Consider the following 13,787-nt stretch of genomic DNA (forward strand, 5'->3'; position numbering starts at 1 on the left):
CCAGCTGTGCATCTCTTCCTCCTTTTTCTGTAGGGTCTTGGATTCAGCATTGTGGGAGGTCAGGATTCTGCTCGCGGACGCATGGGGATTTTTGTGAAGACTATATTCCCAAATGGAGCAGCTGCTGCTGATGGAAGACTTAAAGAAGGTATAGTAGAGAGAAGTCAACTGCATATAAAGGACCACAGTAGGATATTGTTTCAGTCCAGCAGAAGAAAATCAAGTACTGCTTTATTTAGGCACTTGTCCATCTTGTCCATCTCCAGGAAACTGTGGAGGATATAACACACCTTGCTTGTCTGTCCTGGGGAAGGTTGATCATAGCAGTCAACTTGAATATGTTGCATTTTGAGAAGGGAAAACTACAGCATGAAACTACCCCCCCCCCCTTTGGTGAACCTTATTTGACCAAGCCATAAGTTCCACTTCTTCAGTTGGGGCAGGACACTGGTAGCAGTGAAATGTATCTATCCAGCCAACATCTGGCCTAGAGGTGCTTGGCCAAGAAGGGGTTATACAGAAGGGCGTGCTTGGGAGAATCTCTTCTGGATCTTTGTGATCTCTGAGCCTCTTTGCAGTCTGTCTCAGAGCCTTATGGTATGATTTAGATGTGGAAAAAACAAGTAAAGGTCGTAACCAGACAAAGAAGAGAGGAAGGATAGGATTGACATGAGATAACACAGCTGTTTAGAAAAGAAGGTATAGCCTGATTTATTTTTTTTTCTTTTTTTTTCCCCCACTGCTTTTCCAGTCTTGATCTCTGTGCTGGATGTATGGACTGCTCTGTGTGCATTAGGACACTGGTCTGAGCGCTCCTATGCCAGGCAGACTCTTACAAGCTTAAAAGTCCAAAGTGGTCATGAATGTAGAACAGTGATTTACAGCTCTTCTGAGGGAGCTGGGTTACTTCTCTTTCACAAAAAGCTGCTCCTGTGTTACTTCTCTCCTTCTCATATCATTTCCCTCTTTACGTCTCATCACACTTGTTGCATTTGAGGCTGGTTTTGGTGCCAACTCTCGAACTTCCTGTCAGAAAGAAGCGGGGGTCCCTGGAGCATAGGTTGTGCGCTGACCGTGGGAAGCCAATAAGTAGCAGCTGTCCCATAAACCCATGAAGTCTTCACAGGATATTCAGAGCTCACATACTCATTTTTTTTTACTGGGACTAAGGAAGGAGAGGAGGGAAAGACTTGGCTGATGACATCGCCCCATCTAATTGTGCACAGATGTAARTGTATGTAAAACTGCAGAAAGCAGATCTGGATCCTGCTCACTTCGCCCTCCTTTTAATAAAAAGAAGGTAGATCAACACAGCTGGGTGTAAGTGGTAAGACCCACAGCCTGGAAAATTGTAATAGGTGGGCAGACATGCAGTGATGCTTGTTCATTGGAGTGAGGAGGTCTATCGCAATGTGTGGACCACTGGCTTTTCTCTCTGCACGTGCTTAGTAAGTGGAGCACGTTTGCTTTTTGTACATGAATGCAAGGCCAGTTTCTTTGAACAGACTTTGGTGTGATATGCTGTAGTGTTTCAGTTAAATTCTCATTTCTCTTATTGATGCGCACCAAAGAAAGGGAGTTTTGTGGTCCCCTTGGACCTCATGTTATGAGCATCTATATTTCAGGCTGCAGTTAAAATCTGTGGTGTTTTCAGTTTGTTTGTTATTATAAGAACGTTAAAGATCCCTGCTGAAGAACAGGCTTTACTCTGCTAACTCATCACTCTATTAATTTGTAAAGGCATTAGGACAAGTAAAAATAAACTGAGAATAGTAAAAGGCTTTTTATTGAGCAGTAAATTGGAATCCACATGGTAGCAGGTTGCTTTATTTATGAGAAGTTTTGCTACATCTCTATACTTTGTATATTGCTGGCTTCATTTTTGTATCTGACTTCCAGGGGATGAAATACTAGAAGTTAATGGAGAATCTTTACAAGGGCTGACCCACCAGGAGGCCATTCAGAGGTTTAAGGTAACAACCGTAGATGTAGTAAGAGAGATGTCCGTGCTTCTCTTCATTCAGTGCCATTTAGCACCTTCAGCTTTATTCTTTCGCTGCCACAATTTACTGTATGCGGGTTTACCGGCAAATGTTGTCATCTCGCATCATCTTATTTGGCTATTTCTCTGATGTCTCTCTAGCAACTCAAGAAAGGTGTGGTGACCCTCACTGTGCGCACGAGGCTGCGCAGCCCCAGTCTCACGCCCTGTGCAACTCCCACCTTGCTGAGCCGGTCCAGCTCGCCCAGCTCCAGTGCCAGCGGAGGCACTCCCGTCCCCTGCTCCGATGACACAGACGGCTCCTCCTCCAGCCGCAAAGGCCCCGGCCCGAAGGATAGGATTGTCATGGATGTGACGCTCAATAAAGGTGTGAAGGTTCATTGAAATGCCCTCGGAGAATGCAGCCCTGTTTATTGGGGGAGTTTCTGGGAATATGCTAATGGTTCTAATACCCAGGGCACCTACCCATGTCATTCTGGTCTTGGAGAGCTCTCTGTGAACCACAGGATGGTGGAAAAAAACATCCTCTGATGCAGAGCCCTTTGAAGAGGTCCCCATTTCACATTTTGCTTCTCCCAGAGTCAAGAGGAGGCTCTTCCTTTCAGCAGCATGGACACTGCTACAAGGGAGAGGCTGCGAGGTGCCAGCCCAAATGTGAATCAGCCTCTCTGTAGCCCAAATGACCATGTCCTTCTAGTAAAGGGCAGCCCTGAAGGTGGCTAACCTACGCAGTGCATTCAGGATTGCCCAGATGAGCTATCTGAACTCCTTCATGAGGACTTCTCTCATTAACAATAATAGTACAGGGTAAACTTGGAGTATACACTGTATGTGGTGGGATGGCTATATCTATCTTAAAGGCTTGAGTGATGACTTTAAAGGTTGGACTAAAAACGTGGAGAAAGAAGGTCAGAAATCYGGTAACTCCTATTTCAGGTACCCTGTTCCATGAAGGAAGGCAGAGGTGAAAATGAACAGGGGAAATAATTAAACCACAGATGACTTCTTACCCTTCTTCATGCCTCTTTGTTGAGGGATGCCATGCAGATATTTAATGAAATTTTAACGAGTCTTACAGTTGGCAGTGTCTTCTCACATTTTCCGAAATAATTTTAAAAGTGACATCTTTATTTTACTGTTCTCCCATTCCTTTGTGTCTCAGACCTGATCAGACCTTCTGTGACATTTCCAGGCCCAGGCAGCTCCCAAGGTACTCCGAAAATTTGCCGGGAGTAGAGTTAGTCCTCTCAACGATGGACCTCAGAAAACAGTCAAGATCATATATTTTCAGTCCTGATTGCCACTGTGGGTCTTGGCTTCCTGAATGCCTGCACCTAAGGCCAGCCCTGAAACAATACGTGATTCTTGGTCTCAGATGTGATGTGGGAACACAAACACTTGTGTGTCCAGTGTGATTACAATCTGCAGAGACTCAACAGGACTTTTCTTTGTACTTTTTGTTTTTCACAGAGCCAGGGGTTGGGCTAGGCATTGGTGCCTGTTGTCTCACGCTGGAAAATAGTTCTCCAGGGATATACATTCACAGCCTGGCCCCAGGATCAGTGGCTAAAATGGATGGCAGATTAAGGTTAGTTAAAGCAAAAACATGCTGGAGTAGTTTTACAATAACATGATTTGAGACCTTGTTTTCACCAATCAGTTGATGTAGCAGGGAGGGGATTTATACTTAAGTGTTCACCAGAAAGAAAACATTTAAATAAAGACATTCCAAAGTGGTATTTAATACCCAAGAGACATTCTTCTGTGTCATGGAAGCAGCAAGATCATTAAGATTTGGGGGTTTTTTTGTTTTTGGTTTTTATTCTCTGTATAGAAAACTGAGCCTAATAGCACCCTTCAGGAAGGGGGAACAGCCAGAAATGCAGCTTCATCAATTTTTATCAGAGCTGCAGCCAGAGACTCCAAATTGGCAGGATATTTGCAGAGCTCTGTTAAAAGCTCGGTCACCTGAAACTCTTAAGAAGAGGTGGGGGGAGTTTCTTGCAGCGCACTGTGCCCATGGCTGCAGCAGAGCTTTTCTGCCCTTACTGTCTGACAGAAGCACGGCAGGTCGACCTGCCCGTCCCGTGCACTCCGCTGGGAAACTGGAATGGCTACAAGGAACTGTAAGAGAAAGAGAAATTGTTCCTGGGATTCCCTTGTGCTTTACACTGCATTAAGTGACAGAAAGTTATTTTTTGTTCCGTTCCTTGGGTCCTCATTTTTAAAAACCCTTGGAGGAAAATTTCCAAGGCCTCCCATTTTTCTGCATCCCTGCATAAATGCTTGGGGGCGCTTGGAGCAGCGCTGGGGAGGGAGGGCTGCACTCAGGGCAGCGAGGCCGCGTGATCCGCACCAAGCTTGTGCCGTGAGTGCTGGTGTGGAGAGGCTCTGCAGCAGCCTTGCTTTCACGCACTCGCTGGTGGAGAGGGAGAGCTCTCTGTTCCCTGTKCATGCAATGGCCCTCGCTTGCTAGGAAAACTGCGATAGAGGAAGTTGAGTTTTGGAATGGGGGAACAAGATAATTTTATGGTTGCATTCCTGCCAAAACTCTTCAAAGTTGCTACYAAATAGAAACGTCTAGAGGAGACAGTACTTTAATACTGACTTGCTTTCTTGTAAGCCCTTTTGGAAAAGATTGCAGTGCTGGTTGTGCCTGTATGTAACAGCTGTATCGTTTATTAGATTATGTGATTGATTATATCCAGGCATGCTTCCCAGTTTTCTAGCTTGCTTCTTTGAGACATTGCTCCTGTTGTCCCATCAGCAGTTTATGGTTCCATAAGCCAAAACTAAGAGGATGGTTTTGATTCTGGAAAACCTCATTAATCAGATACGGGCTTTGCAATACCAGGAAGGGTTTGAACCCAGCTCCTCCCTATCAATCCTGTGCTTGTATAAGTGATTCCGTTTTCATAGTTTCTAATAGTTGTTTAAATCGGAAGGACAGGCAAAGCAGTGACATGATTTCACAGCAGTTGATCGCCCTTTTGCTTTCTTGAGCCCATACCAGAATACGGGCCACTGAAAGGCTGCCATGTGCAATTGCCATTTTGACTTTGGCGTGAAGACTTATAGTGCAATTTCATTTCCATTGTCACAGCTAATCCAGCATAAATCAGCATCAGTGGATTGTTTGAAAATGTCTATTTAAAGTAAATGCTTTAGTAATTACAGAGAATGCTTTAATGATATCCCTAGTTGATAATCTTTTCTTTTGAATAGTTCCAGATGTCTGAGCACCAATGATCAAGAGTTAAGAAATTGGAAAAACAAAGCAAAACAATTTATTCTTCCTCTCAGATGAAGGGGTTTTTTTTCTAAGTGGGTTCTGTACTTTAATTTGAAGCAAATACAAGCTTATCTCGCCCAATTTTTTTCTCAAGTCATTTCTAAACTCATATCTAACTTATGAACTTCTTGTTGGTATTTGTGTTAAGTAGTTCAATATGATGGTAAGGAACAGCCCATCTGAATCTGATTTTTTTTTTTTTTTTTCCCCCTGTACTCAACAAGTATCAGGATGCAGAACTGGAACTGAAGTTTGCTTTCATCCTAGTTCGAATGCAGCCAGTTTTCTCTGTTGATTTACTAGGGTTTGTAGCGCTGACAGTAAGTGCAAAAAGGAGCCCTGGACCTCCCTCCTGAAGTTCAACAGGACTCAAACTGTTTGTGTCACTGGGAGCAAGAGCAACACTGGTGGCTTTCGAAATCAGATCTTTTCCGAATAGTTGTATCTTTGAAAAAGTTTGGCTACCAGTCAAGAGCACAAGTGTTTCTGTATGARGCAGATGTGATTAACTAGCTGTATTTCTCCCTGCAGCCGGGGTGATCAGATCCTGGAGGCGGATTCAGTGAGCCTGCGCCACGCAGCGCTGAGCGAAGCCTATGCCATTCTGAGTGAGTGTGGTCCGGGTCCAGTCAGCCTTATCATTAGTCGGCATCCTAACCCGAAGGTGAGGAGGAAACGTGTCGGGGTACCTATGTGGTGTTTTCATCTTGTGCTGTAATTTGCGGCTTGCTCTCTGAAAAGCAGCGAGGAAGAATTTTGGAGTTTTCTCTCTGTGGCGTGCGTTGTGCAAGAAGTCAGGCTAAAGGATTGCAATGAAGCAAGTTGTAGCAATGTTAGAGCTTCCTTGCTGCTTTTCACTTAGTCACCCGTTGATCAAATRCGATTTTCCTGGAACTGCTTGAGTGAAGTGTTCCCCTCATTCTTCATATTTGGACCAAGCGGCAACTCAAATATGGCCTATGTCTTCTTCCTTCTTAAAGTTATGTTGTAGTTAGTCTGTGTTTGAGTAGAATATAATTTGGGCCAGGAATATAAACATCACCAGATTGAACTGATCAAATATAGTAAAGTAATACGAATACTGTTTTTAAAAAAGTAAAATCTGTCCAAGGACCAAAGTTTTCCTTTAGGAACTAGAAAAAGAGAATCTGGAATGTACTGCTACCGAGAAATCTGTACAAGAGTAATTTGAAAATAAGAAATAAGCCTGTGTTTACAAAGTGAGTGATTATTTTCAAGTAATTAAAAAAAAAAGATGATAGAAGATCAAACCCATTTAACCAAGCTATAGGGAATAATAACTTCTTTTATTTCAATATTTCAAAGAATTTCATGAGTGTACAAAACCTTCCTGTTTAAACAGGAATGAAGCTGTAAAAATATTTGCATTAGGGAGTCCAGAGAGCTCTGACTTTTGAACTCCTAACTACAAATAGAGACCTTCAGAAGAAACCCGAGTTCTCCTAGATGTGGATTTATTTTATAATTAATTGTGTATTTTCTGCTAAATCAAATATACAACAATAGGCAATTTGATGCCTGCTGCCCCGGCTTTGTTATCATTGCGACAAAGTTTTGTGATGCTAAAAAGAAAGAGGCCGTGGCTCTGTTGGTTAAAGGTAAGCATGGGAGAGGGTAAGAGTTGGGCCTATAGCCGATGCAATTGGTTGCATTGGCAAAGCATACCCGGGCAGCGGGTACCCAAAGCATACCCAGGAACCTATTAAGTGGATCCCTGGTGCTAAAAAGCGGAATTGTTAGAGCTTGCAGGAGGGTGGATTTTTGTTRCTTTTAGATAAACAAAGAAGAGACCGTCCGTGTTTTGCCTACCAGCAGACACGAGGCTGGGTGTGCAAGCACCCCACAACCCSCTGCGATGGCACCTTCAAGCACGTTGTGCCTCCTTGCACCGGGGCCACGTCGGTCTAACGGGTTGCACCTTCACCCCGTACCTCCATCTTATCCGTAGTGCTGCAGTCCGACCTGCGCCTGGTTTTGTGCTCAGGACGTCTTGTACACCAAGGCTGGTGCAAAGGTCCTGGAGCATATGCTGCACGAATATGCATGATCCAYGTCCTTGGAGGACTCTGTGCCCCGGGAGCCAGGAGATTTTGAGTTTCCTGTAAGGTCATGCCACAGGCGGAAAGCAGAGAGATATTTCTACAGAGGTTCATGTTGTTTTAGACATCTTTATACTTAATCTCTCATTTCATGACACAAAAGGTCCACGGTACGTTTTGGTGCTGAATATATTCAATTAGGTATTTTCATGTGCTTCCAAGAGAAATACCACAAAATTTTCTTTCTTCTTGTTATTCTGAGTGAATGTGGCATTTAAACTATGCTGAAATTGCTGAGTTTGCTTAGGAATCTTTCAAATTTTCATGGTTCAGAAAGATTCAAGTTTCTCATCTCTCTTTATGCTAAATTTTAATTAATGTAAAGAAATCACTTTAGACAGAATTRCCTTGCTTTCTGTTTTTAAATACATACTCCTGCAGACTAGCTGTTTCTGTTCTAAAATTACGTGGAGTTTTCTAGTAATAAGAATTAAGTGCACTGCAGTAATTCAGGACATAATTAGCATACTTCAAGTATTGTAGTCCAGTATTATTCTTAAGTCGGAGAAAACATTAAGTACCGATTACTGATTTAGTTTTCTTAAGAAGATGAGGAGAAATGAAAATTAAAAAGGCAGCTAATATCTCAGGAAGTCTGGCTTTCTTCCGGTAGGTTCTTTAAGTGCTGAATGTCTTCTGTTGCTGACGTAGGCTTGTACAAAGCAGCCTTTGTCTATTTTAAAGTAATATTTCTCAATAAATCAATGTACAGTGTTTAATTGAGTTAAAACTGTGCCGTAATGGCTTCATTTGATTACTTTAAGCCTGGTGCAGTTTTATTTGTTTACTTAATGTGGCACTTGGACGTCGTCTTCATGAAGTCGGCTGGTTTCTACTTCCCGGTTTCTGCAGAGGAATGGCGTGGAGGGGATCTGAGTCAGAGGCCAGAACTTAGGAGCGCTCAGCTAGCTCCTCTTTGCTGAGGCTTTAATACAGGAGCATATCTGAAATGAATCGTGTATTTGTAGTGATAAGYGGTCAGACTCTCATCTTCACTTCTTCTATCCAATACTGATCTCTTGTCTTCTACTAAACCTTAGGTTTCTGAGCAGGAGATGGATGAAGCAATAGCACGCACTACTCATCGAGAGAGCAAGGATACCAGCTCCTCTCATGGTACAGGTAACAGCATGTTCTCTCCTAATATTTGTTCTTTTCCAGGTGTGTGAAGGGTTAAGGATATGCTTGTGGATTCCTCACCATCAATATTTTGAGGGCCCTCAAACTGAACAGTTTGGCGGTTGCGATTGCTCTGCCCACTGCAAAACTTTCAGCAAAAAAATCCTGTTTCACATGAATCCACTCTGTAGGTCTTGTTATTTGCTTTGGATTTGTCTAGGCAGGCTGCCATAATCTGAAAGGTGGGGTGCCAAGAGGAAGTTGCTTCATCTTCTCTTTGGGATTTCTTGGAAGGAGAATGTCCTGATAGGGAAAGGGTGGGAGGAGTCAACTCCATCCATCATATTTATCCTTATAGATGACAAAAAAAAAAAAAAAAAAAAAGTATTAGTGTAGCCATTTGAAGGAGTGCAGGTATCACATACTGGACTATATGTTTTAACTCCATCTTAATCTTAGAGATCACATCAAAATGCTGTGCTCTGGTATATGCCTGATGGTTTTGAACCTCAGCTGTAGCATTTCCTRAAATCTTACAGATCAAAGCAAACTCTTGGTAATGGCAGAATGACCTGTGAGGTGATTTTAAGATTTTTAAGGCATTTGTAATTATCCTTTGTATATCACTGACAGCTAGGACCTTTTTGCAGTAGACCTTGCCCTTGGCCACTAATTTGTCTTCTGCAGTTGCACCTCATCAGCAGTGTGCTCCAGCAGGTGAGGGAGACTCTTCTGTTTGTCTCCTCTTCATAGCTCTGTCCTGTGCCTGGCTGGTGTAATGGGTTTCTGTGATAATGTTTTGCTTGATCTGAGGGCGAGCTTGTGAAATGTTAAGTAAATCTCACTTTATTTAAGCAATTCAGATAATAAGTGGGAATAAGTGCAGCCCCCAGCTCAGATGGTGAATGAGGAGCTTGTTTGGATACATGGGCTGCTACTATAACTTTTGGCATCTAACTGAACTGTGCTTAACAGGAGCTGTACAAAAAAGCCCCTCGCCCAGTGTGAAAGCCAAACAAGGAGAGACCTCATCTCCCCTCAGCTGGACTATGAAACGCTTCCTGGAGCCAGCAAGCCGGGTAAAAGACATAAATGCAATAAAAACAGCTCTGCTTCAAATTCAGCTCTTACCCAAGGATTAAATTGTTCMAAACCAAACCTCTGTGCTCCTTCCCTGTCACACGTGCCTCATAAAGGGGTTTGTTTCTTAAGCCACATGTTTGAAGCATGACGGTAGGGCAGAAGAGATGAGATGGCAGAAGATGGAAGAAGAAACCAAAGATGGCAGAAGAGACCAAACCCTGTAGGCAGGTTGAGCGCTTGGTCTCTATACATAGCCATTGTAGGGGGAAAGTCTCCGTTTTTCCTGGGAAAGCCAAAGAAACCGTATGAGCTGTGTCCGGAAGTACAAATCCTTCCCTTCTCTCAGTGAAGAAGGTATGCAAAGAGAATTATGGAAGTGAATGGTTTCATCCCTTGCTTCTAGGGGGATTTGACAAAAAAAAAAAAAAAGTTATTATATTAGCTAAAAATGGATTGATGTGCTGCATTTCAGCAATTTGTGTTTGACCATTTGGCCCTCAGCGCACCGTCAGTTCCTCTGTTTTTAAAATTGTTGTTAAACTTACTTCATTGACAAGGGTGATGTGAGCRGGGTTGTTAGTGCTTGTGGGCAGATAGGGGCGTTATGCAGAAATGACCACCAGTCACCGGCCGCRCTTGTTTTCAGCAGGGATCCATCAGTTCGGAGGCAGAACTTTCCCAGTACTTCTCGCATGATGGCCCGAGCCAGCTGTYGTTCTCCGACGCTGTAGCCGGCTCCTGCGATGAGGAGCAGCTCCGTCAGAAGAGCAGGAACAGTTTGTTGGATGACAGCTCTCTCCCTCCCGGTAACCTGAGAAAGCGATGGAAGTCTGTCTGGCCRTTTGTCTGATGTGGGGGTGGTCACTGAGCTCTGGTTTGCTTTACCGAAGAGACCCRGTGATTCCTTTGTTGGTAGGACAATGTCTGCCAGCATGGTGCAAACCAGCGCTGCTCATACGAAGTTTTGGAAAATGGATGGGGTTTRCAACAGTGCGCATAAATGCCTGTTTCCATGGTAGTTTGTCCAAATTGCTGCTCTGATTACATGAGAATGACTTTTTTTTTTGGTTGCTCTGGCTGAAACTAGATTGACAACATTATAATCTTTTTCAAATTGCTGATGATCATCTGATTGATTACATTTAAATGAAAGTGTTCTTAGCAGCCTCAAATATACAACTTTGCAATACCACATGTAGCGGTGTAAAAACAATCAAATGTTCAATTTGACATCAGATGTTTTGCATATGTATCTTTCTCCCCATAGTAATTGGCTGAAAGAATCTTATATTTTCCTTACTGACATGCACCTGATTTCAGATTCAAAGGGTATTACATTTGTTCTCCCTTTCCTGTGCTTCTCAAGTAATGTCTTTGTCTACCACTTATTTTTCTCTGCAGATTCATTATTTAACGCTGAAAAGCATTTTTATTTAAAAAGCTTTCTACAAAATAATCTGCAGTCCTTTCTAAGAAGGCTGTGAAAAGGGTTCTTAGACTAATTAGTCTTTAATTTGAAACTGATTGTTGTGTGCTTGTGTTTTTGTTCGTGAGAGCATTTCTCACTCACTGTAAATTGATTCAGGCAGTCCTGCGCATAGATTTAAACAAGACTTGAAAGAAATTCAGTTGTTTAAAGTAAAATACACATGTGTATGTGCATCCCTTTCTTCTTTGGGTCATAGTCATAATTTAGAAATGGGCTGAAAACAAAACCAGATGTGCCATGAACTGATTTCAGGAAGCACCCATAAATTGTGGAGCCATCTGTCATCTCTCTTGCTGTGTACTGTAGTTATAACTTAGAGGGAGGACATGAAGATCCTGCTTTTTGCTTTGCGAGGGGAAGTTAGGCTTCTTCTGCAAACAAAGCCACATGTCCTCTGCTGCAGTGGGATGCATGGTATTAAAAATCACAAATAAATACGATTAAGATATAATGCTTTTTTTTCTAGCTGCTAGAGAAGCAGGAGTGGCAAAAGCAAACGGTCTGGCTTCTCCAAGCAGYGGGAGGTCATCTGGCGTTCACAACAAGCATGGGGAGTCTGTCCGGCCCGGCATCCTCAGTGACAGCCCCAAGTCTTCCCGCAGCCCCTTCCATCGGCAGCGAAGGGTCGTTTTCTACGATGGTGACATTAGTGATGACGATGAAAGCTCCCACTTGCAAAGAAGCCAGAGGGCCAAGAGCCAGGACGATGCTGGCCTCGTCATTACAACCTCGTCCGTAGAAATCGATGACGAGAGCCAGGAAGGCGAATCGCCTAGATGTGTTGGCACGGAGACATCTTCCCCCCACTTCAGCCGCTCTGTGGAGTCTGCAGATAGTGCAGTGGAGCAAGTAGACTCTCCTTTTTTCCCGATCATAGCRTTTGATTACTCAAGTGTGCCTGAAGTTCGTCTCGGCAGCCTGAGTTTGAAGGAGCTCCGGGAAGCACAACTGGAATCTAAGAGATCTCCAAAACTGGAGCACCGAGCTGTCACCAGAGTGAAAAGCATGATGAGCACAGAGTGCCGAAGCCTTCAGAGGCAGAAGACGGAGGAGCATGGCTCTTACAGCAAGCCCGTTGCAAGGATGCTCCCCCACAGCAAAAAGACTGAGGCGCCCGACAGCRCCGGGCAGGGCCAGGGTGAAATAGTCACTCTGGTTCGCAATGAGCACGAGTCTTTCGGCCTGGATTTGGAAATCCAGGCCATGCCCTTAAAGGTGGTCGTCACAGGGCTGCGGCCGGGTGGAACTGCTGAAAGGGTAACTTTTTAACTGCTTGATTTCCCTTGGTTTGCTTTGCTTTTGCTTTGCAGGGATTGTTATTGTTAAGCAAGTGATCTGCTGAGACTAAGTGCAAGGGAGACATTTGTCTCCGCTGGGCACAGCGTCTCACCCCCAGTCATTCTAAAACTGCTGCTGAAGGAAGAGTTTTCGATTCAGAAGTGCACCCTTGCTGATTCAAAACTGAGAAAGTCAAGAGGCAAATATACTAGTATAGATTCATTCACATTAACAGTTAGTTTTGGGGGGGTACTGTTCTTTTATATTCTATCTTTTTACTAGAAACAAGAAAAAAAAAAGTGGCAAAAATGCTCATTAAGAGATGAGCTGTGTTGCAACCTGGAATGTGCGTGCTTTAAATCCTGCTCCATTATTTTGTCTGCATGTATTCCTGTATTCTGCAAATCTGATGCCAGGAGGCCCGGAGGCTGGCTGGGTTTGCCAGGTGTGGTGGKGGTGCCGGGAAGGCATTGCTCTTCTGCCCCTCTCACATGTACGCATTGCAGCATGGATACTTGCTTCATGCTGCATGCGGGATTGCTGAGCTTGGCCCAGCTGTGCAGATGCAGGATATTCTGGTGCACAAAGCTGGATGCAGCGTTTTTAGCCCAGTTAGAGGGGTAAAGAGGGGATATGTTGTAGCAGTTTGAATTGGGCTGTGAGAGTTGGGGTGGTGGGTGCTATTCCTGCCCTTCCTCTGATTTACTCTGTGGTGCTGAGAAATACATTTAGCTTTGTACCTCAAGAGCTCAGTCCCTGTCCACTTTATAGTCATTTAGCAGAGTCCCATTGGTCCAACAGGAGATAGCAATCAGGGATATGTTTCATATGCAAAATGCAAAAATGGTAGACAGTGCTCCTACAAGGAGTCCTGAAGAAACTATGTCTGATTCAGCCAAACTCCTTTAAATGAAGGGAGCTATGTCCTCCATCCTCGCGTCGGTCTCTCTGGAAACCCAGCAGCTCTTTTGACCTTTCAGTTTGAGATTGATCATGAATTTCTCTCCTGTCAAAGCACAGTCTGCTCTTTATTTATGTGTTGGCAAACTGACGGTAGTGGTACCTGTGCTCTGCAGTGATGTGAAATAGGGGATGTCACTCCTACGCCATTAATTACTTCCCTACAGTCTTTGTTCCTGTGGGRATGCTTCTGAGGTGTACTTATAATTTCCTTGTATTTGTCATCGCATCAGGGGTCAATGGGCAAGATGGCTGTGGGAGATGAGATTACCACTATCAACAGTATCCCCGTCAATAAGATGACTTATGAGGAAATCTGCTTGCTCATGCAGTGTCTTCCCACAGCTGTAACCCTGGAGATCCAGAAAGCAGCACCAGGTGAGAGGAAGTTTGCTTTCATACCATTTATTTTGAGTACCAGTGTCTGTGTTGGTGAGTCAGGCC

The 13,787-nt window shown here is 43.8% G+C and overlaps 1 protein-coding gene across 1 annotated transcript in view; it reads left to right on the forward strand.

Moving 5' to 3' along the window:
* Positions 1–13,787, forward strand: part of PDZD2 (PDZ domain containing 2) — a 144,306-nt gene that overhangs the window by 114,386 nt on the left and 16,133 nt on the right. The window contains exons 9-18 of the mRNA XM_026087276.1: positions 34–148; positions 1,900–1,973; positions 2,144–2,369; positions 3,473–3,590; positions 5,826–5,958; positions 8,455–8,536; positions 9,509–9,612; positions 10,263–10,422; positions 11,572–12,362; positions 13,577–13,721. Of these exons, the coding sequence (XP_025943061.1) occupies positions 34–148; positions 1,900–1,973; positions 2,144–2,369; positions 3,473–3,590; positions 5,826–5,958; positions 8,455–8,536; positions 9,509–9,612; positions 10,263–10,422; positions 11,572–12,362; positions 13,577–13,721 (1,948 nt within the window). The remainder of the gene's footprint in view (positions 1–33; positions 149–1,899; positions 1,974–2,143; positions 2,370–3,472; positions 3,591–5,825; positions 5,959–8,454; positions 8,537–9,508; positions 9,613–10,262; positions 10,423–11,571; positions 12,363–13,576; positions 13,722–13,787) is intronic.

Source organism: Apteryx rowi, unplaced genomic scaffold (genome assembly GCF_003343035.1).
Source record: "Apteryx rowi isolate R43461 unplaced genomic scaffold, aptRow1 scaffold_71, whole genome shotgun sequence".
NCBI classification, from domain to species: Eukaryota; Metazoa; Chordata; class Aves; order Apterygiformes; family Apterygidae; genus Apteryx; species Apteryx rowi.